Consider the following 23,146-nt stretch of genomic DNA (forward strand, 5'->3'; position numbering starts at 1 on the left):
CGGCCCTGATTGGGCCTGACCTGGAGTGCCCCAGCCGTGTGCCCGCGTGATCCCAGGCTCCGGAGCAGCCACGTCACGTCTGCCTCAACACCAGTGAGCGCGCTGAGCACGGGAAGCTGACCGGACGTGGGTGGAAGCAGAGCCCCGTGGTGGGGATGCGTTGGCACAGGGAGAGGTGCCCGCTCCTCCCTCCAGAATTGTGCTTCAGACCTGGAGCGGGGCTGGTGGTCAGCCATGTCTCAGCTGCGTGGCGGTGTGCGTTTTGCCGGCGTCTGATGCTTGGGTCTTTGTGCCAATACATTGAGTCCTCACCTGACTCGACCTTCGGGGAGACGGCCCGTGTGGTGGGCGGGGAGCCCGGTCTGGTTGAATGCAGGCTTGCCCCTGCTGGCGTGCACGAGTGTCCGTGTAGACAGCTTGCTCCTGCTGGTGTGCACGAGTGTCCGTGTAGACAGCTCGCCCCTGCTGGTGTGCACGAGCATCCGTGTAGATGGCTTGCCCCTGATGGTGTGCACGAGTGTCTGTGTAGACAGCTTGCCCCTGCTGGTGTGCACGAGTGTCCGTGTAGACAGCTCGCCCCTGCTGGTGTGCACGAGTGTCCGTGTAGACAGCTCGCCCCTGCTGGTGTGCACGAGCATCCGTGTAGATGGCTCGCCCCTGATGGTGTGCACGAGTGTCTGTGTAGACAGCTTGCCCCGCTGGTGTGCACGAGTGTCCATGTAGACAGCTTGCCCCTGCTGGTGTGCACGAGCGTCCGTGTAGACGGAATATAGGAAGCGTGCACGAGCGTCTGTGTAGACGGCTCGCCCCTGACGGTGTGCACGAGTGTCCGTGTAGACAGAATGCAGGAAGCATGCATGAGCATCTGTGTAGACGGCTCGCCCCTGATGGTGTGCACAAGCACCCATGTAGACAGCTCGTCCCTGCTGGTGTGCACAGCCTCCATGTAGACCCGAGCTCAGACCTCCAGGGGCCCACAGGCCCTCAGTGTCTCAGGAAATCACCAGCGTGGAATTCTCGGGAAGCAGGCCAGGTGCATAGGACTCTTGTTTTAATTCTGTGTTTGATCCTCTCCTGGTGGTAAAGTAGTTATTTTTTGTCGTGTTGACAGGTGCATCTTTTGAGAAACGCTGGCGACGAGGTGGCCATCACTGTTGACTATCTCAGGGAGGCGCCGGCATTTCTGAAGCTCCCATTAGGTAAGGGCGGCAGACCGTCGGGGCACTGTCCTCCCGCGCCTCGCCGTGTCTGCACAGGACACGGCACTGACAGGCATACGCCAGGTCCCCAGCACGGGTTCGGGGGCAGCAGGGGCACTGATAGACACCCTGCGTTTCCACATCCACAGCCTCTTAGCAGAGGCGTCCGACTACTGCGTGCGGATCAGTTGACTTCTGCGCGTGGACTCGCTGATCACGCTTCCTGCGTGCGCACCGGCACGTGTATGGGAACTAAGTTTGTACCTGAAGTACCTGTGTAGACTTGGGAGATCCCCCGCGAGAGAGAAGACAGTAGTAAGTGCATACTGTGACGTGCCTGCCCCGTGTTCGTCTCCCGTACACGGCTGTGACCCAGTTTGGAAGCGATGGGTCGCCCGTCCATACAGACGTTTTCGTCAGAGCTGTCACCATGCCCCTTACGGACTCCGCCGCCACCACATTTTTACAACAGGTCCAGAGTGGTTCAGTGGGGGTGGGGGTGCGGTCCTCTCAGCCAGAGGGGGCGTTAGGTACCATCGTGCCCGCAGGGGCTGCGACTCTGCTGGTGGCCCCTCGAGGTCCAGCTCTGGCAGGGCGGGCGTCCCGAGGATGGGGGTGGGTCCCACCCTCCGTGTCGTCCTGTGGAGGACCAGCGCCCGCCCTGGGCTGGCCACATTCTCCGCGTTTTCTCTCCCTCTTCTCCCCCCAACCGCAGAAGCCTGTGGTTGGGGGGCCGGCGCAGTCCTCTGGGCGCGTCCGTGGTGGAAACCCGTCTTGCAGGAGGGCCCACGTTTGACAGAAAGTCATTGAACTCAGTCGACTTCTTACTTTCTCTCCCTGAGAACCTGAGCAAATCAGTTTCAGAAACCATTTTCCCGTCAGACCGCACTGGGGTAACCAGGCCACACTATTCGCCTTTCTCGGGAAAATTGATATTCCTCCGTCAGTAAGATCCCTCGGGGTCTACGTTCTTAGGAGCCCAGCTCCTCGCAGTTCGCAGAGGGCTCCAGGGTCAAGAGGAGAGGCCACAGGGCTGTGGACGGAAGGGAGCACGCCCCAAGCAGCAGGAAGTGGGAATGGTGACCATCAGACCAGTCTTTGGAAAAGTAAGCCCCACGCACAGCACTGCGTCGTGTCCCGTGGGGTCTGGTCAGACGTGCACGTGCACCTGTGAGGGGAGCGGCTCGGGGCAGCCCGTGTGCAGGTCCCAGGAGCCAGCGGGGCGCTACTCCCGGGACAGACTGTCCGTTGCGGGGAAGGAGGGGGACGCCGGTCCCAGGGGGCGCTGTCCGTGGGGGAGGCAGGCGCCTCTGGCCCGAAGAGGGAACGCCACTACCTCCTGCCCGCGGCCAGCTGCTCTGGGTCTTTGGGCTCAGGGGGTGCATCCGTGGGCACCTCCAGCAGTTTGGAGGAGAAGACAGGCTGTGGGGGGGGGGGGCTGGTCCACTCGGCCACAGTAACAAAGCGCAGTGGCGGCCGGGACAGCAGACGCTTCTGGAGGCGGGACGTCTTGGGAGGACCTGGTTCATAGATGCCTCTCCTCTCTGTGTCCTCGCGTGTGGCGGGAGCCAGGGAGACCCTGGGGCCTTTTGGAAGGTCACCCATCACCTGCCTCAGGTGCCCCAACAACTTCCTGTCAAGGGCTCGGTTGAATTCCAAATTCAGCAGAGGAATTTGGAGGACACACACGTTCAGTTCATAACAGACGTGAGGTTCGGGTGAGATAGGGGATTTAGGGTGGCAGGTGGAAATGGAGAGGCTGGGGTGGCCTGTGGACTTCATGTCCCCCCACAGCAGGGGGGCTGGAGAAGGGTCCGTCGTGTTTCTTCTGAACCGCACACAGAGTGAGCGGCTCTTGTGCAGAGCTTAGTTGCTTCTGGCCACTCTGGGCTTCCGTTTCAGACTGTGAGCACATGGTGCCAGGGTTTCACGGGGGTTCTTTCCAGCAGAACGTAAAGGCTAGCAAGTGTTGGACGTGCACTTGGGCGTCACGTATGTGGCATCGTGTTCGCGGAAGGTGGTCGATTGGCAGCACTGTGCCACCAGGCGGACCGTGTGTCCACCCTGTCGGTCGGCCTGCGTATCTGTCCTGTAGGCGTCTCCCCGTGCGGATAGAGAGCTGATCCTGTAACGTTGCAGCAGGAAGAACGGGGTGGCGGGCAGGATCTGGCGCGTAGACACCGAGGACATTCGTGTTAGGGCTCCGTCTGCCTTCTTCCAGGTGAGGTGACCTCCCGGCAGAGGGGGCGCCCGGGGTCTCCAGACCGCTTTCAATAACGCTACGGAAGCAGCAGAATCCAGGCAACCCCGGCAGCATCTTGAAGCCGGGGTGGGGGGCGGGAGTGCCCAGGGGAGTCAACAGGGAGCCTGTCCCCAGAGCCACCACAGGCCTGGGGTGGCCACGTCCCCCTGGCCGAGGCACCAACGGGGAGCTCTAACCATCAGCCGGGGCGCTGGAGACGTTTTGTTGAGAGATGCGACAGAGCTGCGCGTAGCCAGCAGCCTCGTCACTTGCCCGGCTTTGCTGCCGATGTCCTGGCACAGCCTGGCTGAGTCCCGCTGGCCCTCGTGATGGGCTCGGCACGCACGTCAGCACCCTCGTAAGGGTGCTCATGGCCCAGTGTGGGGGGCCAGCCAGCCGTGGCCTGGCAACAAGCCCCATGCGATCTGCCTGCCAGCCTTCCCACGTGGCAAGGATGTTGAATCCTCTCTTGAGTCAATAAACGTCTATTCTTTATTTGGTTTCGTATAATCTTCAAAAGTTAAAATCTTACTATTCCAAAACACCATAATCCCTCCGTAAATTCAGGCAGGTTCCTCTGGTGAGGCCGCAGCAGGACGGCAACTCGCTCTTGCCTGCGCCACCCTCACCCCTGCACCGGGTCATCGGTGGAAGCCCGCCGTGCACTACAGCAGCGACTGGCGGTGCAAGGACACCAGGCCCGTGAGGACAGCGCCCGCTTTTGACACCTGACCGCCACGCTGGAGAGAAGATGAACGGCCGGTGACAGGAGTCAGCAGTCTCTCTCTTTTTTTTTTTTCGCATAAATTCAGACTCTTAGTGTTTTTTTAAGATATAAGTCACAGAACACAACTTCCACTGTTTATTTTTTTATTTTTTTAACGTTTTATTTTCGAGAGAACGCAAGCAGGAGAGGGGCAGGGAGAGAGGGACAGAGGATCTGGAGAGGGTTCTGTGCTGTAGCCCTGAGCCCGATGTGGGGCTTGAACTCAGGAACCAAGAGATCATGACCTGAGCTGAAGTCAGATGCTCAATGGACTGAGCCCCCCACGTGCCCCCAAGATCCACCATTTGAAGTGCTCGTTCACTTGAGTGGTTTGTAGTGTTTTCTGCATGCCGCGCAGCCCTCTGTGTCCAGTCCCAGAGCCCTCCCATCACCCCAGAGAGGCCACAGCCCCTGGCCGGCCCCACGGGCCCCCCTCCTGCGTCTGGGCTCTCCTGCTCCACACTCCCTGTGAAGGTGAATCCGCACACGGTGTGGCCTCTGCGTCTGCGTCCCTCACTTGAGCTCCTGTTTTCCAGGCTGGCAGAGGCTGTAGCAGGTGTCAGCCCCCCTGTTCTGTTCTGTTCTGTGAGGTCCCACATTGTGATCCCTGCTTCATCAGCGGGGGGAGCGGCGGGTGGTTTGTTTCCCACCTTGGAGCCGCTGTGAGTAATACGGACATGAGCCTTCATACATGGGTTTTGTGTGGACATGTGTTCCTTCTCTGGGGTGTTAGCTGTATGGGATTGCTGTGTCCTTCGGTCTCTCCATGCGTGACCCCGGGGGACCTTCTCGGCAGCCACCCCCTCATTAAACCTCACCCACCCTGCATGAGGGAGGCCAGTGTAATTTCCTAGGTGAGAGCTCGTTTTGTAGGCTAGAAGTTTCTATAAATATTTCTTGTAAGCTTTTTGTTGTATATTTTCTTTTTAAAATTTTCTTTGTATCTATTTTTGAGAGAGACAGAGCACGAGCAGGGGGAGGGGCAGAGAGGGAGGGAGACACAGAATCCCAAGCAGGCTCCAGGCTCCAGGCTCCGAGCTGTCGGCACAGAGCCTGACGCGGGGCTTGAGCCCACGAATGGTGAGATCGTGACCTGAGCCGAGGTCAGATGCCCCACCGACTGAGCCCCCAGGTGCTCCTGTTGTATATTTTCTAATGTTGAATTGTGACACCAAGTTTATTTTTATCATTAGCAATTATTGACAACAACTGATCGTCCTGTAAATAATGGGCTTTACTGGTGGTAACCAAAACTGTATCACAACAGTTCGGATTTCCCTTCTGGGATGCTGTAGATGAAAACATACCCGTGTATCCGAAGTCAGTAGGATGACTGGCAGGGTGACCTACTCACGTTCCCGTTCGCTCCGCGTCCTTTATTTCTCCCTCTGGGACCGGCAGTCGCGTGTCCTCTGGGGGCAGCGCTGTCCTGGGGCGCGGGGAGCTTGGAGGTGCAGGGAGCAGGGGCAGCGTTGTGTCACCGTCGCCTAGCGGAGCGCCCAGGCGGAGACGGCCCCAGGGCAGCGGGTTCGCGGGGCTGGTCCAGGGAAGGAGGGGTGCGCTGGAGCACCGTCTTCGGGGCCCAGAACAGCACGCATTTCCCGAGTCCTTGGGGCTGCGCACGGCGCACGCGGGAACGTGGTGTTCAGTGGGGAATCCAGGTCCTCATCGATTCTGTAGAGATGGGGGAAGGGTGCGGGGGGTGGGGGTGTGGGGGCTGGTGGCCCAGGAGTCCCGCAGCGGCAGGCAGGGGTGGCGATAGTCGGCTGCAGAGCCCCGCGAGCCCGTCCGCAGTGAGAGGGCTGGTGACTTCGGAATGACTGCGTATGTGACGTCACCTGACCTTCAGTTTAATCTTAGGAAGTCGACCGAGCACCAGGCGTCTCCAGTGTTTGGGGGTTCCGGCTCCTTTCCTGCAGCGGGTGGGGGAGGGGGCACGCCACATCACGCGGTGATGGCTGGCGGCCGGTGTCTGTGACAGATCGGCCACGCAGTCCTCAGCACCCAGACGGTCACACGCCAGGACCCTGGATCCACTCAGGGGTCTGTAGGGGGCTCCTCAGGGTAAAGCCTAGATGCCTGGTTCTCGTGGCCGGTGGACTTACGTGGGCAGGTGTCCTTCTCCGTGTGGCTCCACCACAAAAATTAACAGACTGAACCTGTGAGTCACACGGGAGCTGCTCATGCTCGTATTGTGGCCAAAAATATTTGGGATCCGGTTGTCGACGAATCTAGCTTTCTCTGCGAAGCTGTTCTCAGACATCGGAAACAGCAGGAAAGCTTTCTCCTTCCCCTTGAAAATTCACCGTCGGCGTGAATTTTGTGGAGCTGATCACAAGTTCTGGTCGTGTGGCCCCGGAGGCCTGGAGGTGGGGCGTGTTCCCCTTTACCGGAACCAGGTGCTCCGGGTGTGAGCCCTCGGTCCCGAGAAGACTGCGGTCAGTGGGTGACGGACAGAATCCCTCCAGTTTCTTCCTCTGCGAAATGACGCTTGTAGTAAACACGCCCAGTAGAGGCACGTGTTTTGAAGCAGCGAGTGAAACCACATTTACGAGGCATTTGGTTCAGTTCCCAAGAAATCATAAGGATGTTGATGACGGGGCGACCAACACAGGCTCATCTCTGTCCCTGCGTGGCCACCTCACGCGACTGACCCGCAGGGCAGGGGCCCTGATGCCGGTGGCTGGCAGGTTTGGGCCCTGCGTGGCGAGGAGGCTAGGGGACAGCGATTTATTGTCGGGAGCCTCAGATGTCTCTCTTTTCCAGGGAAGTCAGAAATCTGTTTTGTTTTTTTAAATTTTTCTTTAATGTTTATTTATTTTTGAGAGAGAGAGAGAGCGTGACCAGGGGAGGGGCAGAGAGAGAGAGGGAGACACAGAATCCGAAGCAGGCTCCAGGCTCCGAGCCGTCAGCACAGAGCCCGACGCAGGGCCCAAACTCACAAACCGCGAGATCATGACCTGAGCTGAAGTTGGACACTTAACTGACTGAGCCACCCAGGCGCCCTTATGAATTCTGAGATTTAATGTGATGTCTTGGTTTTTCTCAAGCAAAACCAATGTGTAGGTCAGCTTCAACTTTACCTTGCAGTTTGGTGTCTCTCCCTAATGCGATTTACTGCCCAACAATCGGCTACTGGGGGTGCCCAGGGCACCTCCTTTCAGAAGGGCAGGGATGGAGGTCACTCAGCCCCGTCTCTGCTTTCAGAAGAGGAAACTGTAGCTCAGAATGGCTCCTGGCCCCAGACCTCTCCTTCCTACCCAGACACGGGCTTTTTGTTTTCAGACCCACCGTCCACAAACTTATCTGATTTATCTCTATGTTGTCCACTAATGCAGTTTGCAATGCCAAGGAAATCAGAAAATGTCAAACAAATAAGCAGCTTGAAAATTTAGAACAGAAAGTCAGGAATAGCGTGTAGAAGATTCTGATGTGATCCTGGTGGTAGAAAGTGCAGGTGTGGGACGTCCCCAGGGACCAGGGATGACAGTCCCCCAGAGCCGTGTGGGTGCGGATTCTGGACCCCGGTGGCACCTTTTCCCGTGAGGTGGGCCATCTTCCCGCCTTCTGCCCCATTTCTGGTTGAGGCCAGACGGGTGTGAGGTGGCCCCAGGACAGCAGGGGACGGAGGGCGGATGTGGTGGCTCCGCGTGATGGCCGGTGTCCTGGGGGACTTCCCGGTGCCTCGGGAGAAGGGAGGCTCTCTACCTGGGGACCGCTGCCCGCGCTCCGTCTGAGTGACCGTCTCTGCTTGCCTGCAGGGTCCCCGGGGCCAGCCGGCGACCACAGCAGCGGGGCCTCGTCCCCTCTGTTTGACAGTGGACTGCATCTGAACAGCACCCCCAGCAGCACAGTAAGCACGGCTTCTCGTACTTTAACCGAGCGGGGATGTATGTCCCCACACGCGCCCCAGAATTAAAACGTCACTCGAGGTGGCAGGTTCAACTAGGAGGACGTGGGGCACGATGGAGGACACCGTTGGTTGGCGTCTGGTCCCACAAGGGATGGCTCGGCGCCACGATGTAGGGCGTGGTGGCCGTGGTGGCCGTGGCCCCCACGGCCCAGCGAGCAGGCGGGTGCAGTCGGCTCCAAGGTGGGATTCAGCCCTGCCCCCGCCACTTCTGCCGGGCTCCCGTGTGCCATGTGCCAGCGGGACATTTTCCTCCCGCCAGATGCCTGCCCCCCCGGAAACCCCAGCTGAGCCAGAGCAGGGGGCACCTGGCCCCCGAAACCCCTCCCGCAGAGACCCAGACCCGGTGCAGCGGGCCTGCCTCGGCCCCCTTCCAGCATGTGGGCTCCTTTCCACCGGCGTTAGCGGACAGGGATCGGAATCCCGTAAGCAGTCTGAAAACCTGTTACTGGAAATCAGACCCTCTCTCGCTCATAAAAGGACCAGCTGCGGGACGTGCAGGGACAGCCTGAGGGAAAAGTCCAGATTCAGACAGTAACGTTCTTGAAATACCGTTTTTCATTTTAACGTTAAAAAAATGTTTATTTATTTTGAGAGAGAGAGAGAGAGAGAGTGGGTGAGGGGCAGAGAGAGAGGGAGAGAGAGGATCCCAAGCAGGCTCCACACTGTCAGCACAGAGCCCGACTCGGGGCTGGAACCCACGAACCGTGAGATCATGACCTGGCCGAAGTCAGGTGCTTAACCGACTGAGCGACCCAAGCGCCCCTCGTCCGTGCTTTCCTGTGTGGATTTAGCATCTGGTTCAGGAGAACCTTCCTTACCCCATGCTCATAAATATATCTGCTTGTGTTTCCTTCTAAGTGTTCGTTTGCTCTCTGTGTTAGGTCTCCCAGGCATGTGACACTTATTTCTGTAAAACATGTGAAAAGTAGGGATCAGATTTATTGTCCTGGGCAAGCACGTGTCGTGACCGGTTCCTCGGGGATTGTGTGCCACCTGGGCCCTCGACCGCGTGTCCTGCCGTGGTTTACGTGTGCTCTCCAACGGTGTCAAGGCCGGAATCACGCTTACCGCTGTGGACCTACGGCACACGTTTGCCACCGCGGGCCCAGGTCTCCTCACCTCCTGGTTCACTTTATTTTTTCCGTCTTCTCTTTCCCTTTGTTTCTTCGTGAGAATTTTAAAAGCCTCTGAACAGATTCTGCAGAAGTCTTGGGGTTTTTATTGAAAGTGTGTGAAAGTGTGTGACTACAGGGGAAGTCATTTTTCCTGCTGGTGAAAGGATCTCAGATCTTCAATATTTTTCAATAGGGTTAATTTTTTTCTTTTTTGATCGATTCGGCAGAGGATTCTTCATTTTACTGCTCTTAGCAAAGAACGACTTTGGCTCCACAGATCTGCACACTGCTGGTTCCTACTCATTTTTGTTACCTTGTCCCTTTGACTTCGTTTGCATTTTTGTGCTTCCTTCTTTCTTACCACCGAGCCTGACAGGCTGCGCCCCCGTTGGAGTGTGTGGTGATGACCGATGTGTCCTCGAGTTTGGTTTTGATCGCGGACTTTGAATTTTTATTGGTTCCCCCCCTTTACTGTGCCCCTTTTCTTCTTGATATTTAAATTATTCTGATTAAATTTTTCACGTGTCTTCCTTCTAAAATTCTCCTCTGCATGTCTCAAATGTGTGCCCTCCATTTACATTTATTTGGAGGTGGCCCTTGAAATTTTGCCAAATGTATACTTTGCCTACACGATAGAAAGACAGCATGTTTAAGTCCTGCTGGAAGGTGCTAGAACCTTGTGACCCCTGAGCCCGAGTTGTTTCCTGATTTACCACCTGCTGTGGCTTTGTGTTTAGAAGCCACTTTTAACTGCACGAAAAGTCACAACTTTGGGGGCGCCTGCATTCCGAAATGTTTACAGCCTCTTGTTCTCGCCACGACTTCTGCATCCGGCTTCCTTGCAGGATGGATCTCCTCTCTGCTCAAGGACTCTCACTAGAACTTAAGGCCTGTTGGTACCAAAATCTATTTCAGGTTATTTTAAAACGGGTTATTTTGTCTACACTTGAATGTACTTCCAGCGTCTCTGGTCTCTACTGCGGACACGGGGAAGTTTTCTCTCCACGTGGCTGCGGGTCCGGCTGTGTTCCTGGGCAGCCTCCGGTGTGGTCACTGATACAGCCCTCTCCGTGGTCTTTGACACCAGCCTTCATCTACACACACGGCACCTCCCCGCCCCTCCGGCCCCCCCCCCCCCCGAGCCCAGATTGCGTTTGTGCCCCAGCGTCACCTCCTGTCCCTTACAGGCCTTACTTCTTGTCACTTCTTGCCTTCCCTTGGGCTTCTCATCGGACTGTCTTCTAGGAGATCTCTTAAGATTTTTATTTTGTTATTTGTCTCGGCTTTATACAGTATCCTAGTTGAATCGTGTGCTGAGTGTTGTTTTTTTTTTGAGAAAACATCATCCAGGATCACGTTAATGCGATTCTTCTTGAATGAGAGGGTGTGCACAGAGCAGGACGCACCCCCAGCAGTCCCCTCAGGAAAGGTGACCCAGTCTGCCGGAGATGTGGTGCGCACTGGGGAACGGAACAGACGGGGGCGGGGGGGAGGGGGAGGCCCCACCCGAGGTCCCCCGGCACCTCCTCCCACGGCCTCGGGCCTCCGTGCTGTCAGGCTCGGCGTGGGGCCGGCGACCAGCCCGCTCCTGTGAACGCGTACCCTCAGCCTTCGTCGTCACCCTCATCACGAAGGGGAGAAAGAGAAAGGCAGAGCGTAGGAATGCCCTGTAATCATTTGGTTAGGTCACCTTCAAGAACAACGCATTTCAGAGAATCTGAATCCCAGAGAGTCAAAAAATAGTTTTAATACATTATTTTTTAAAAGATATTAAGACTCAAAATCCTGTAAAAAATTTTAAAGGCCACCTGCTTGGTATTCCAGATGGAAACAATAATAATCGCGTCAATAATCCAGCGGCTAGCTGGTTCCACGGCCTTAGCGGCTGGGCTCTCTCTCCTGAAGCCTGTTTGGCACTGAGATCGTTCTCTGCGCTCGACAGGGGACTGTGTCCAGTACAGCCTCACGATGGTGCTGGAACTGACAGGACCTGTGGATCGGAGGGTAAAGTAGACTCTGCCCTGCACTTTGCTTTATCGACAGAAGCGGGTCGGAAACATCCTCCGACTCGCGGGATGTGGACCGTTTCCGGTGGCGACGTTCTCGGAATGGTTGGATGGCTTCCGTCCTCCGGGACCAAACCCGACCCGACCGAGCAGGAAGTGGACTTTGCTCAGAGCAGCCTTGTAACGGGGAGGGGGGACCCGTGGGCTGGTCCCCGGCTCTCACGGCTCGTGCCTCCGACCCGGTGCGTCCGCGCCTCTCCTTGTGGAGGAGGGGAGGCTGCACGTCCTCCGGTCCACACTGCCGGAGGGACGCCCGTGCTACCTTGTCTAGGTCGCAGCCTTTCTGTGTGTTTATTCCGAACTGAATTGGTACCTACTCCTTCCCGACGTGACCTCTCTTCCCCCGCGAGACGGGGTCGGCTCCCGGCTTTTCCTTCTAGCTCCCACACGCTCTCCTCCAGAAGCTGGGGCTGCCCCACATAGTTTAGAACTGACTTCATCTTTTTGCTGCTTCTCTGCCAGAAATCCTCACTGAATATTTATAACAGCAGAGAAGGTCTCATTCACACTGACAGCATCTATTAGGCTGAAAATTGCAGAATTCATTCCTCCTTCTGTCCCCCTGGACCTCCCACTCGTCTGCAGACCCGCTGGCCCCTCCTTACCCGGTTAGTGTTGATGCTTGTCCTCGGAGCGGGCTGCTCCGAGAGGGTTTCGTGTCCAGAAAGGTCTCCTTTGTCCCGAGCGAGAGCCGGCGTGCTCCCTGGGTGTTGTTGGGCTCTCGGGTGAGTATAGACCAATGTTGTTTGTCTTGAGGTGGTAACACCACCGATGTCACTGTCTGCTGTCGCAGGTTAGTCGGAGCTCAGGTAGGACTGGACAGTGAGCGTGCTGAGGTCCCTCTCTTGTTACAATACTTCATAAATTAGTAAAACACCAGTAAAATTAAAGACCAAAAGAGAAATAAAGCAAATTGCAAAAGATAATTAAAAATGCACCAAGAAAAAAGGAAAAGAAGACAACGAAGGAGCCAAAGTAAGAAGGTAAATATGAATACAAATAGAGTAGTAATAAAATACGTTTAATTAGACTGAATTTACAGTTTAGGAGCCGTCGATTATTTCAGTCTCTAAGAGGACTGGAATCAGGGGTGCCTGGGGGGCTCAGTCGGTTAAGCATCTGACTCTTGGCTTTAGCTCCGGTCATGATCGCACGGTTCGTGGGTTCGAGCCCCACACTGGGCTCTCTGCTGTCAGCACAGAGCTGGAGCTGCTTTGGATCCTCTGTCCCTCTCTCTCTCCCCTTCCCTACTCGTGCTGTCTCTCCCTCAAAAATAAATAACACATTTATTAAAAAAATCTTTTAAATAAAATGCCCACACTATCCAAAGCAATGTACAGATTCAGTGCAGTCCCTATCAAAATTCAATAGCAGTTTTCACAGAAGTAGAACAAACGATCCTAAAATTTGTATGAGGCCAAGAAAGACTAAGAAACACCAGATAAATCTTGAAAAAGAACAAAGCTGGAGGCATCATGTTCCCTGACTTAAGTTTTTTTACAAAGCTGTGATCATCAAAACAGTATGGTCCTGGTATAAAAACAGACACATAGACCGATGGGACAGAATAGAAAACCCAGCAATAAATCCACAATTATATTGTCAATTACTTTATTACAGAAGAGCCAAGAATATACAGCGGGGAAAAAGACAGTCTCTTCAGCAAATGGTGTTGGGAAAGCTGGACAGCAACGTGCAGAAGGATGAAATGAAAGTGAACTGATTTCTTACACAAAAGAATTAAGTCAAAGTAGACAAAAGACTGAACGTAAGACCCTTAACCATAAACCTCCTGGAAGAAATCATAGGGTATAAGTGCCTTGATTCTGGTCTTGGTGCTGATTTTTAAAAATTGACCCCAAACGCAAAGGCAACAAAAGCAAAAATAAACAAGTGGGCTGTATCACACAGAAAGCTTCTGCACAGCAAATGAAGGCATCATAAATGGAGAAGATACTTGACTTGTAAGGGGCTATTATTCAAAATTTATAAGGAACACCTACAGCTCAAGAGAAGAAACCTTACACTTCAATGAAGATTTGGGTGGAGAGGACTCGGGGCGCCTGGCGGGCTCAGTCGGTTAAGCGTCAACTCTTGATCTCATGTCAGGTGACAATCTCACGGTTCGTGAGTTTGAGCCCCACATCGGGCTCTGCACTGACAGCGTGGAGCCTGCTGGGGATTCTCTCACTCTCAAAATAAGTAAGTAAACTTAAAATAATTGGGTAGACAAACTTAATAGATACTTTTCTGCAGAAGACATACAGGTGACTAGCACACATGAGAAGATGGTCAGCGTCAGACATCCTCAAGAAAATGCAAATCAGTGGGGCGCCTGGGTGGCTCAGTCAGCTGAGCGTCCGACTTCGGCTCAGGTCATGATCTTGCGGTTCGTGGGTTCGGGCCCCGCGTCGGGCTCCGTGCTGACAGCTCGGAGCCTGGAGCTTGCTTCAGATTCTGTGTCTCCCTCTGTCTGTACCCTCCCTGGCTCATTCTCTCTTTCTTTCTCTCTCCCTCTCTCTCTCAAAAATAAATAATAAAGACTTTTAAAAATTAAAAAAAAAAAAAAAAGAAAATCAAATCAAGACTGTGATGTGACCTCACAGCTGTCCGAACGGCTAAAGTCAACAACACAAGAAACAGCAGGTGTTGGCGAGGACGCAGAGAAAAGGGAACCCTCAAGCACTGTCGGTGGGAATGTTGACTGGTGCAGCCGCGCTGGAGGGCAGCATGGAGGTTCCTCAAAACGTGAGAAATAGAAGTACCGGATGACCAGCAATCCCACTTCTGGGAATGCTTCCAAAGGACATGAAACCACGGTCTCGAAGAGACACCTGCATTCCCTCGTTCATTGCTCATCATTGACAGCGGCCAAGATAGGAATCAACCTGAGTGTCGTTGACGGGTGCACGGCTCACGAAAACACGGAAGCCCTACATCTCTGTCTGCAGTGGCATATTACACGGCCTTGGGAAGAAGGAAGTCCTGCCGCTTGTGACAACATGGATGGACCTCGGTGGCATTGTGCTAAGTGAGAGGAAGCACAGAAAGAAAGACAGATACTGTATGATTTCGCTTGCGTGCGGAACCTGAAAAATAAAAACGAGTGAAGGAAACTCTCGCAGACACAGTACACGGATTGGTGGTTGTCAGAGGTCGGCTGGGGGGCACTGGGTGAGGTGGCTGGAAGAGAAGAGTGGAGGCACCGGACACTGCCACGTCCACCTGTCACGTGGAGCCAGCGAGGAACCCTGGCGACGTCCTCAGCCGGTCTTGCTGTCACATCCCCTCCGTCGTCCTTCTGGCCACGTTGCGTGGGGGACCGTGACTGTCGCGCCGCGTCCCCGAGGCAAGTCCTGCTGGGGATGGTCAGCGGTAGGTGTTCGTGCACGTGGACCGCTCTCGTGGGTGCCTCAGCTTTGTGGCCCCCCGACCGTACCGTGCTTGTGCTCGTGGAAGCCACACGCACCGCAGAGTGCGGGACGCTGGTTATGGCGGGGAGAGTGGCTGACGGTAGCCACGGGGTGAAAGGGACGGCCCAGGTGGCTGCAGGGCGTCAGTCGTGTGATGTGTGAGTCGATAAACAGTTTCACACAAACAGCAAGTCTGTTATAAACCACAGCGGGGCTCAGGGCTCGGGGCCCGTGTCCCCAGGGCGTGGCACTGAAGCCACGACTGGTAAGCTGTGTATTCAGGCTCACACACACCAGTCCCAGTGAGGGCTCAGTGAGTCTGATCTGGGGGCTCCGCAGAGGGCGTTGGAAATGGGGTTTTACCAAAGGCTGTGGTGTGGTGGCAGATTCCACGGAGGCGATCCTGACCAGTCCGGCTGAGCGCCTTGCGGGGGTGTTTCTGGAGTGCTGTCTGGCGGTAAGGGCAGCGCCTCCGTGGACCGTCACGCCGTCCACACAGCAGTCCCAAGCCCGGGACTGATGGCAAGCCGTGTTCATAGTGCACATAGTAAGTGCTTAAGAAAAACCCATTTCGGAAAAATAAATAAATAAATAAATAAATAAATAGAAAAACCCATTTCGATCTAACGTCTCAAGAATAGGGAGATAGTTATGTACATGCTGATGCATTCATGTGAGAGTTTTCAGTGTTTTAAAATAAATTTTACCAAGAGCTTTTAATGGCTGGAAGATACTTACGCGATGTTAATTTTCAGAAGTGTGAGTGCCGTAGGAACACAGTCATTTACAAGGACATAGAGACGCGAATGAGCTCTGCCGTGTGCAACAGTGATTACCTGCGGAGGTGAGAATGTTCAGGACTGCGGTTTCCTTGTGCGCATAGACCTGTCTACTGGGAATTGTGATAACAGCGGTGAAAGCCCCAATTTACACAGCCGTTTCCCTGTGTTTCTCTGTCAGTGAGGTTTTTGCCGGCTTTCTCCTTGATTTTGATGGCTTCGTGTCTTACATGGAGGTCTTTCATCCATTCTTTTTGTGGATGGTGTAAGAAAGCGGTCCAGGTTCGTTCGTCTGCATGTCGCTGTCCAGTTTTCCCAGCACCACTTGCTGAAGAGACTGCCTTTATTCCATTGGACATTCTTTCCTGCTTTGTCAAAGATTAGTTGGCCGTACGTTTGTGGGTCCATTTCTGGGTTCTCTATTCTGTTCCATTTATCTGAGTGTCTGTTCTGGTGCCCGTACCATACTGTCTTGATGATGACAGCTTTGTAGTATAGCTTGAGGTCTGGGATTGTGATGCCTCCTGCTTTGGTTTTCTTTTTCAAGATCGCTTTGGCTATTCGGGGTCTTTTCTGGTTCCATACAAATTTTAGGATCATTTGTTCTAGCTCTGTGAAGAATGCTGGTGTTATTTTGATAGGGATTGAATTGAATATGTAGATTGCTTTGGGTAGTATCGACGTTGTAACAATATTTGTTCTTAGAATCCATGAGCATGGAGTGTTTTTCCATTTCTTTATGTCTTCTTCAATTTCTTTCTGAAGTTTTCTATAGTTTTCAGCATACAGATCTTTTACCTCTTTGGTTAGGTTTATTCCTAAGTATCTTACAGTTTTGGGTGCAATTGTAAATGGGATCAATTCCTCGATATCTCTGTCTGTTGCTTCATTGTTGGTGTATAGGAATACAACCAATTTCTGTACATTGATTTTATATCCTGCAGCCTTGCTGAATTCATGGATCAGCTCTAGCAGTTTTTTGGTGGAATCTTTTGGGTTTTCCATGTGGAGTATATGTCATCTGCGAAGAGTGAAAGGGTGACTTCTTCTTTGCCAGTTTGGATGCCTTTTACTTCTTTGTGTTGTCTGATTGCTGAGGCTAGGACTTCCATCACTATGTTGAACAACAGTAGGGAGAATGGACATCCTGTTGTGTTCCTGATATGAGGGGGAAAACTCTTGGTTTTTCCCCATTAAGGATGATAAGAGCTGTGGGCATTTCGTATATGGCTTTTATGATGTTAATGTATGTTCTTTCTATCCCTACTTTCTTCACAGTTTTATTAGGAAAGGATGCTGTGTTTTGTCGAATGCTTTTTCTGCATCTATTGACAGGGTCATGTGGTTCATATACTTTCTTCTAATGTAGTCTATCATGTTGATTGACTTGCAAATATTGAACCAGCGCTGCAGCCCAGGAATGAATCCCACTTGGCCATGGTGAATAATTCTTTAGATGTACTGTTGAATTTGATTTGCTAGTATCTTGTTGACAATTTTCGCATCCATGTTTATCAGGGATATTGACCTGCAGTTCTCCTTTTTAGGTGGGGTCTTTGTCTGGTTTTGGAATCAAAGTAATGCTGGCCTCACACAATGAGTTTGGAAGCTTTCCTTCCATTTCTGTTTTTTGGAATACCTTGAGAACAATAGGTATTAACTCTTGTTTAGATGTTTGGTAGAATTCCCCTAGGAAGCCCTCTGGCCCACGACTCTTGTTTGTTGGGAGATTTTTGATAAGCAGTTCAATTTCTTTGCTGGCTATGCATCTGTTCAGATTTTCTGTTTCTTCCTATTTGAGTTTTGTGTGGGTGTCCAGGAATTTGTCCATTTCGTCTGGATCGTCCAGTTTGTTGGCATATAGTTTTTTCAAAGCATTGTCTTCTAATTGTATTTGTTATCTCTTTCATTTGTGATTTTACCTGTTTGCTTTTAGAGAAGTCTGGCTTGGGGTTTATCAATTTTGTTTATTCTTTCAAAAAAACCAGCGCTCAGTTTCATTGATCTGTTCTATTTTTTTAAATTCTATATCATTTATTTCTGCTCTAATCTTTATTATTTCCCTTCTTCTGACTTTTGGCTTTATTTGCTGCTCCTTTAGGTGTAAGGTTAGGTTGTGTGTTTGGGACCATTCTTGTTTCTTGAGATGGGCCTGGATTGCAATGTATTTTCCTCTTAGGACTGCCTTTGCTGCATCCCAAAGGGACTGACTGTCATGTTTTCGTTTTGATTTGCTTTCATGTATTTTTAAATTTCTTCTTCAATTTCATGGCTAACCCATTCATTCTTCAGTAGGATGTTCTTTAACCTCCATGTATTTGGGGGCTCTCCACGTTTTTTCTAGTGGTTAATTTCAAGTTTCATAGTGTTGTGGTCTGAAAATATTCATGGTATGATCTCGATCTTTTTGTACTTGTTGTGGGTTGTTTTGTGACCCAGTATGTGATCTATTGTGGAGAATGCTCCATGTGCACTGGAGAAGAATGTGTATTCTGCTGCTTCAAGATGAAATGTTCTGAATATATGTTAGGTCCGTCTGGTCCAATGTCTTATTCAGAGCCGTGGTTTCCTTATTGATTTTCTGCCTACATGATCTGTCCGTTGTTGTACGTGGGGTATTAAAGTCTCCTACAATTACAGTATTATCTAAAAGTTTGCTTATGTTTGTGATTAACTTAATTTCTATTTGGGTGCCTCCACATTTGGATGGACCCCTTAATTATGATATAATGCCCTTCTTCATCTCTCGTTACAGTCTTTGTTTTACATCTAGTGTGTCTGATAGAAGTATGGCTACTCCGGCTTTCTTTTGACTTCCAGGAGCATGATAGATGGTTCTCTATCCCCTCACTTTCAATCTGCAGGTCTAGAGTGAGTCTCTTATAGACAGTGTATAGATGGATCTTGGTTTTTTTTATCCATTCTGATACCCTGTGTCTTTTGATTGGAGCATTTAGTCCATTTATATTCAGAGTGATCCTTAATCTCGGGAAAGAAACAGGCATCCAAGTCCAAGAGGCACAGAGAACTCTGTTTAAAATCAATAAAAACAGGTCAACACCATGACATATCATAGTAAAACTGACAGAATTCAAAGATAAGGGACAGTTCTGAAATCAGCAAGGGACAAACATGACTTAACCTATAAGGGTAGACACATAAGGGTAGGAGCAGACCTGTCCACTGAACCTTGGCAGGCTGGAAGGGATTGGCAGAAAATAGTCAATGTGCTGAACAGGAAAAATATGCAGCCAAGAATTCTTTGTTCAGCAAGGCCGTCATTCAGAGTAGAAGGAAAGATAAAGACTTTCCCAAACAAAACTGAAGGAGTTTGTGACCACTAATCCGGCCCTGCAGGAGGTCCTAAGGGGACTCTATGAGTGGAACGTGGCAAAGACCACAAAGGACCAGAGTCATCACCACAGACATGAAATCTCTAGGTAACCCCACTGGCTTCTGAACGGGCCTGATTTACAACTGCCTGTGAAGAGTCTAAGAACAGTAATGTCCTATTTTGTCTCCATTATTCACGTTTCTTAAGAGATTTTTAATCTTATTGTGATAATAGTGATTTTGATTTGAAAAATATGACAATAATCTGTTGTCACAAAAGTTCATTTGCTTTTAATAATTGTATTGCCGTAACATCAAAAAATTTATGCACCATAAGTACTGTAGATAGCCTACACAAAATATTTGAAAATAATAGACTAAACATTTCCACTCAAAATACATCAAATTCAAATAGAAAATTATTTACATTTTTCGTGTGAAACGCTGAGACCATGCTGTTCGTTCCTGAGACGTATGTCTAAATCTAGCTGCGGACAAAGACGTTAGAAGACTTTCCCGTCAATGATAGTTAATATTGGGTGTCTAGTTAGCCTGTAAGAGTCGCTCCTTGTAGACAACACGGAGAACTCCTGTTTCAGCAGGATGCACCCTGCGGAAGCTGCAGAAACAGCTTGTGTGGGGCTGTGTGTATTTGCTGAGACAGTTTCCCGAGGCTCACGCGCGGCTGGTTCTGGAGAGGCCTCGGTGGCCTCGTCTACTTGGCCGCCTCACCAACCAGCCGCAGTGAGTTCCTTGCTCCGTTCGCTGCAGTTTCGCTCAATGTACAGGGGCGTGGCAGAGGGACAGGGGGCAGGGGGCGGGGGGGGGGGGTGGGGAAGGTGCAGGTGGCCGGCCCGGTGTGTTCAGCCTCGGGCTCCGGTCATCTTGACACACCGTGTTCCCAGAGGAAATGAAAACAGGAAGTCAGTAAAAGCTGACGCTGTTAAGAAACTGTCATAATTCTTGTCTATTTGTTATTTTTTACGGTTTATCTATTTTGAGAGAGAGATTGAGAGAGAGAGCATGTGTGCATGAGTGGGGGAACGGCAGAGAGAGAGGGAGAGAGAATCCCAAGGAGGTTCCATGTTGTCAGCAGAGAACCTGACGTGGGGCTCGATCCCAGGAACCGTGAGATCATGACCAGAACCAAAGTCAAGAGTCCAATGCTGAACCGACCGAGCCCCCCAGATGCCCCCGGGTCCATTTAAAGAAAATTAGGAAACAAAATGCTTCGAGAGGCCCCTGCTGCCCAGGGCCCAAGGCCCTTCTCTTTCGCCCCGGAGAGAAGACTCACTGTTCTGAGGGGACATCAGTGGAAACCTGACCGCACCGTGCGTGTGCTTCGCGGGGATTCGAGCGAGGCTGTTTAACCAACACACTGATCGCGCTGTGCAAGAACGAAGTCTCCTTTCCAAGCTTCTGGGTGTTAAACAAAAACTTGAAAGGACTAATGAGGGTGCACCCCCCCCCCCAAACTGGCATGAGGAATGTTACAGAGATGAGCTCGGCTGAGGCCACAGTTCCACATCCAAGGAAAGTCAGCTACTGAGAAAATTCACGGTAAGCAGAGGCTGAAGTGGGCGTCAACCCGGATTTTATGGGAAAACAGGCCTCGTCGTTTCGTTGTATTCAGCACTAACTGAGCGTGGCCCCTGTGTTTCCGGGTCAGTGCTGTGGTGTCCACGTCGCCCTTCTGGTCCCCCAAAGCTGCCATCGCTGACTCTGTTTATAGAGGAGGAAACTGAGGGTCAAGGGGGTTACATCCGAGTAATGAGTAGCAAAAATAAGTAGCAGGGTTGGAGCCAGGTCTGTGTTTGGGTTAGACGGCGTTTCTCATTAAGGGGGTATATTTGTGTAAGATACGCATGTGTACGTGATCACCATACTTACGGTAACACAAGATTTGTTACTCTTTGTTCATAACGTGTCGTACACGCCAAGTGTATACGTTTATACAATGCATGCAAGTACTTAATTGAAAGGCTGAGCTGAGCCAGAGAGCAGAACTGGTGGCCGGACGAGCCCAGGATGGCGTAAGGCAGCCAGCGTCGGGTGCCCGGCTGAGAGGGGACGGTGACGTTCAGAAGCATAGGTGCTGGAGATCCGGGCCTCCTGGCTCTGCATTAAAGCATCGTTCTGGTCTGGATTTGTCCGTCGCCACGTTCTGGCTTTGCAGGCAGTTGTGTTCAGACACAGGACCTGAGACCGTGGACGGACATAAGAACATGCAGCGTTATGCCACATGGATCTCTTCCAAAGTTTCATTGAGTGTGTAAATACGACAGATTTGTTGGCAAATTTACTGACTTAAATTCAGACACTGAAAGCGTCTACTAGGAAATTCTAACTGACGAGTTCTTCCTCCCAAGCTGGGACTTGGGCGTGTGTGGTGATTGGTGCCAGGGTGGGTCTGAGCTTGGGTTCGGGAAATGGTGCGACCTGACCGCCGGAAACCTGGCTTTGCCTGCAGCACACCGTCTCTGAGCCCCCGGCCTGTATCTGGTGACATCTCACGGGCTGGCCCTGGGGCGGCTGTACGCAAAACAGCCACGGCTGTGGTCTGCATCCCCCCATTCTTTGGTGCCCAGGGACCTAGAGAGGAGAGTAAGAGACCAGAGAGGTCACGGGTGGCCATGGGAGGAGTGGGCACCTGTCACGGGAAGCTGGAGCCCGTGTCCCCTCCCCCCTGTGACACACCTGCTGCACATCTTGTGGATGTATGGGACCCTCTGGCGTCACTGGAGTGAGGACGTGAGGGGTCTGCTGAGGGGGCAAGGTGGCCGTCAGGTCGAGGGCGCCAGCGGCTGCTCCCTGGTGAAGGTGGCAGAGGGTCCAGGCCTCCGTGGGTGGTCCTTGTGGCCTCTGGGCAGGCACGAGAGACCCACAGACCGGGCGTGGACATATCTCACCCTAACCCTGCGGCCAGTGCTTCCTGGGGCCCTCCCGCACCTGATGTTTCTGTGAAATCTTGTGTCTGGGATAGATTTCTACTAAAATTACATTTAATAACGTTAGGCTATTTTAATTTTATAGTTTTGTATAAGCAATAGCTAAAAACTAATCTTCTGTAGTGAAAATGTGGAATGGTGAATTACCGCTCTTACGTTAACTGATTTATGTTCAGTATTTCTGCTTTGCAGTCTCACGCACTGCATTTGCTCTTACGTCAAAAGCACAAAATGGCTCAGCAAGGTGTGTCTTGTGTAGAAAAGGCAGGATCCACAGTTTCTAGTAAAATGTCAGTGTGGGGGACGAGTAAATGACAGAGGCCATCGGGCCTCTAACAGGTGCGTTTCCTCCTCACCACGGGCACCTCGGCGACAGCTTCTCTGGCCGTGGCAACCGTGTCCATGCCATCCTGGCCGCAGTTCTGGACTAGCTCAGGGCAAACCGCAGGACAGAGGACCCCAAAGGAAGAATATCCTGCACAAAATACATTCCCTTCGCTCCACAGACGTTCACAGTCTGTGCCATTCCGAGGACATTCAATGACGTGCAGATGAAAAATTAGGAAATACTTGATTTTTAGAGATGGATGTGGCCATAAACGCCCGTAGGGGCGCTGACCAGACAGATGTGGCCATTAACGCCCGCACGGGCTCTGACCCGACGGATGTGGCCGTAAGCACGCGTAGGGGCGCTGACCCGACAGGTATGCCCGTAAATGCCCGCAGGGGCGCTGACCCATAATTTCTGTAACGAAGTAAATGGGTGGTTCTGGATGGAGTGGACCTTGCATGGGCCCAGGTCCCTTCCCACAGCCTGCTTCAGCTCTGGATTCTTCTGTGTGAAAAGAGCAAAAGATACTTTTCCTGCTGTTTTAAAATGTGTTACAGTAAATACGTGTTCATCTTGTTCCTTTTGTGATTCGGAGGGCGCGGCCACACTTGGTGCCCAAAGGCAGGCACCAGGTGGACCTGCTCCGGCCCCGGGAGGCGAGGCGGCTGGTCGGGGGGGGGGGTCTCCTGCAGGGGCAGCTGGGTGCTGGGTGGCCAGAGGCTGGAGCCCTCGGGTCAGTGCTGGGACGTGCCCTCCCCAGGAGCCATGCCGCCCCCCCCACCGGCTGCCCACGGGGATGTAGGAGTCCATCCTGGCCCGGTGGCCATCCTGGTGTCGCTTCTCGGGCCACCCCGCCCCCACCCCATGCTGAGCCGCTGCCCAGCCGTGTGCCCTGGGGTGGTGCTGACAGTGTCACTGCGCCCCGAACCAACCCCCAAGCCCGTGTGCGGTGTGCACGGGTGGGTGTGGGTGTGTGCGGACGTGCATGTGAGGGTGTGCGGGTGCGTGCATGTGGGTGTATGTGGGTGCATGTGTCGTGCG

At 52.5% G+C, this 23,146-nt stretch overlaps 1 protein-coding gene across 1 annotated transcript in view; it reads left to right on the plus strand.

Moving 5' to 3' along the window:
- SNTG2 (syntrophin gamma 2) overlaps positions 1-23,146 on the plus strand; it is a 178,197-nt gene that overhangs the window by 80,345 nt on the left and 74,706 nt on the right. The window contains exons 7-8 of the mRNA XM_086699902.1: positions 1,112-1,199; positions 7,969-8,060. Coding sequence (XP_086556028.1) covers positions 1,112-1,199; positions 7,969-8,060 — 180 coding nt within the window. The remainder of the gene's footprint in view (positions 1-1,111; positions 1,200-7,968; positions 8,061-23,146) is intronic.

Source organism: Puma concolor, chromosome A3 (assembly GCF_028749965.1).
Source record: "Puma concolor isolate L17-30 chromosome A3, mPumCon1.1.hap2, whole genome shotgun sequence".
NCBI classification, from domain to species: Eukaryota; Metazoa; Chordata; class Mammalia; order Carnivora; family Felidae; genus Puma; species Puma concolor.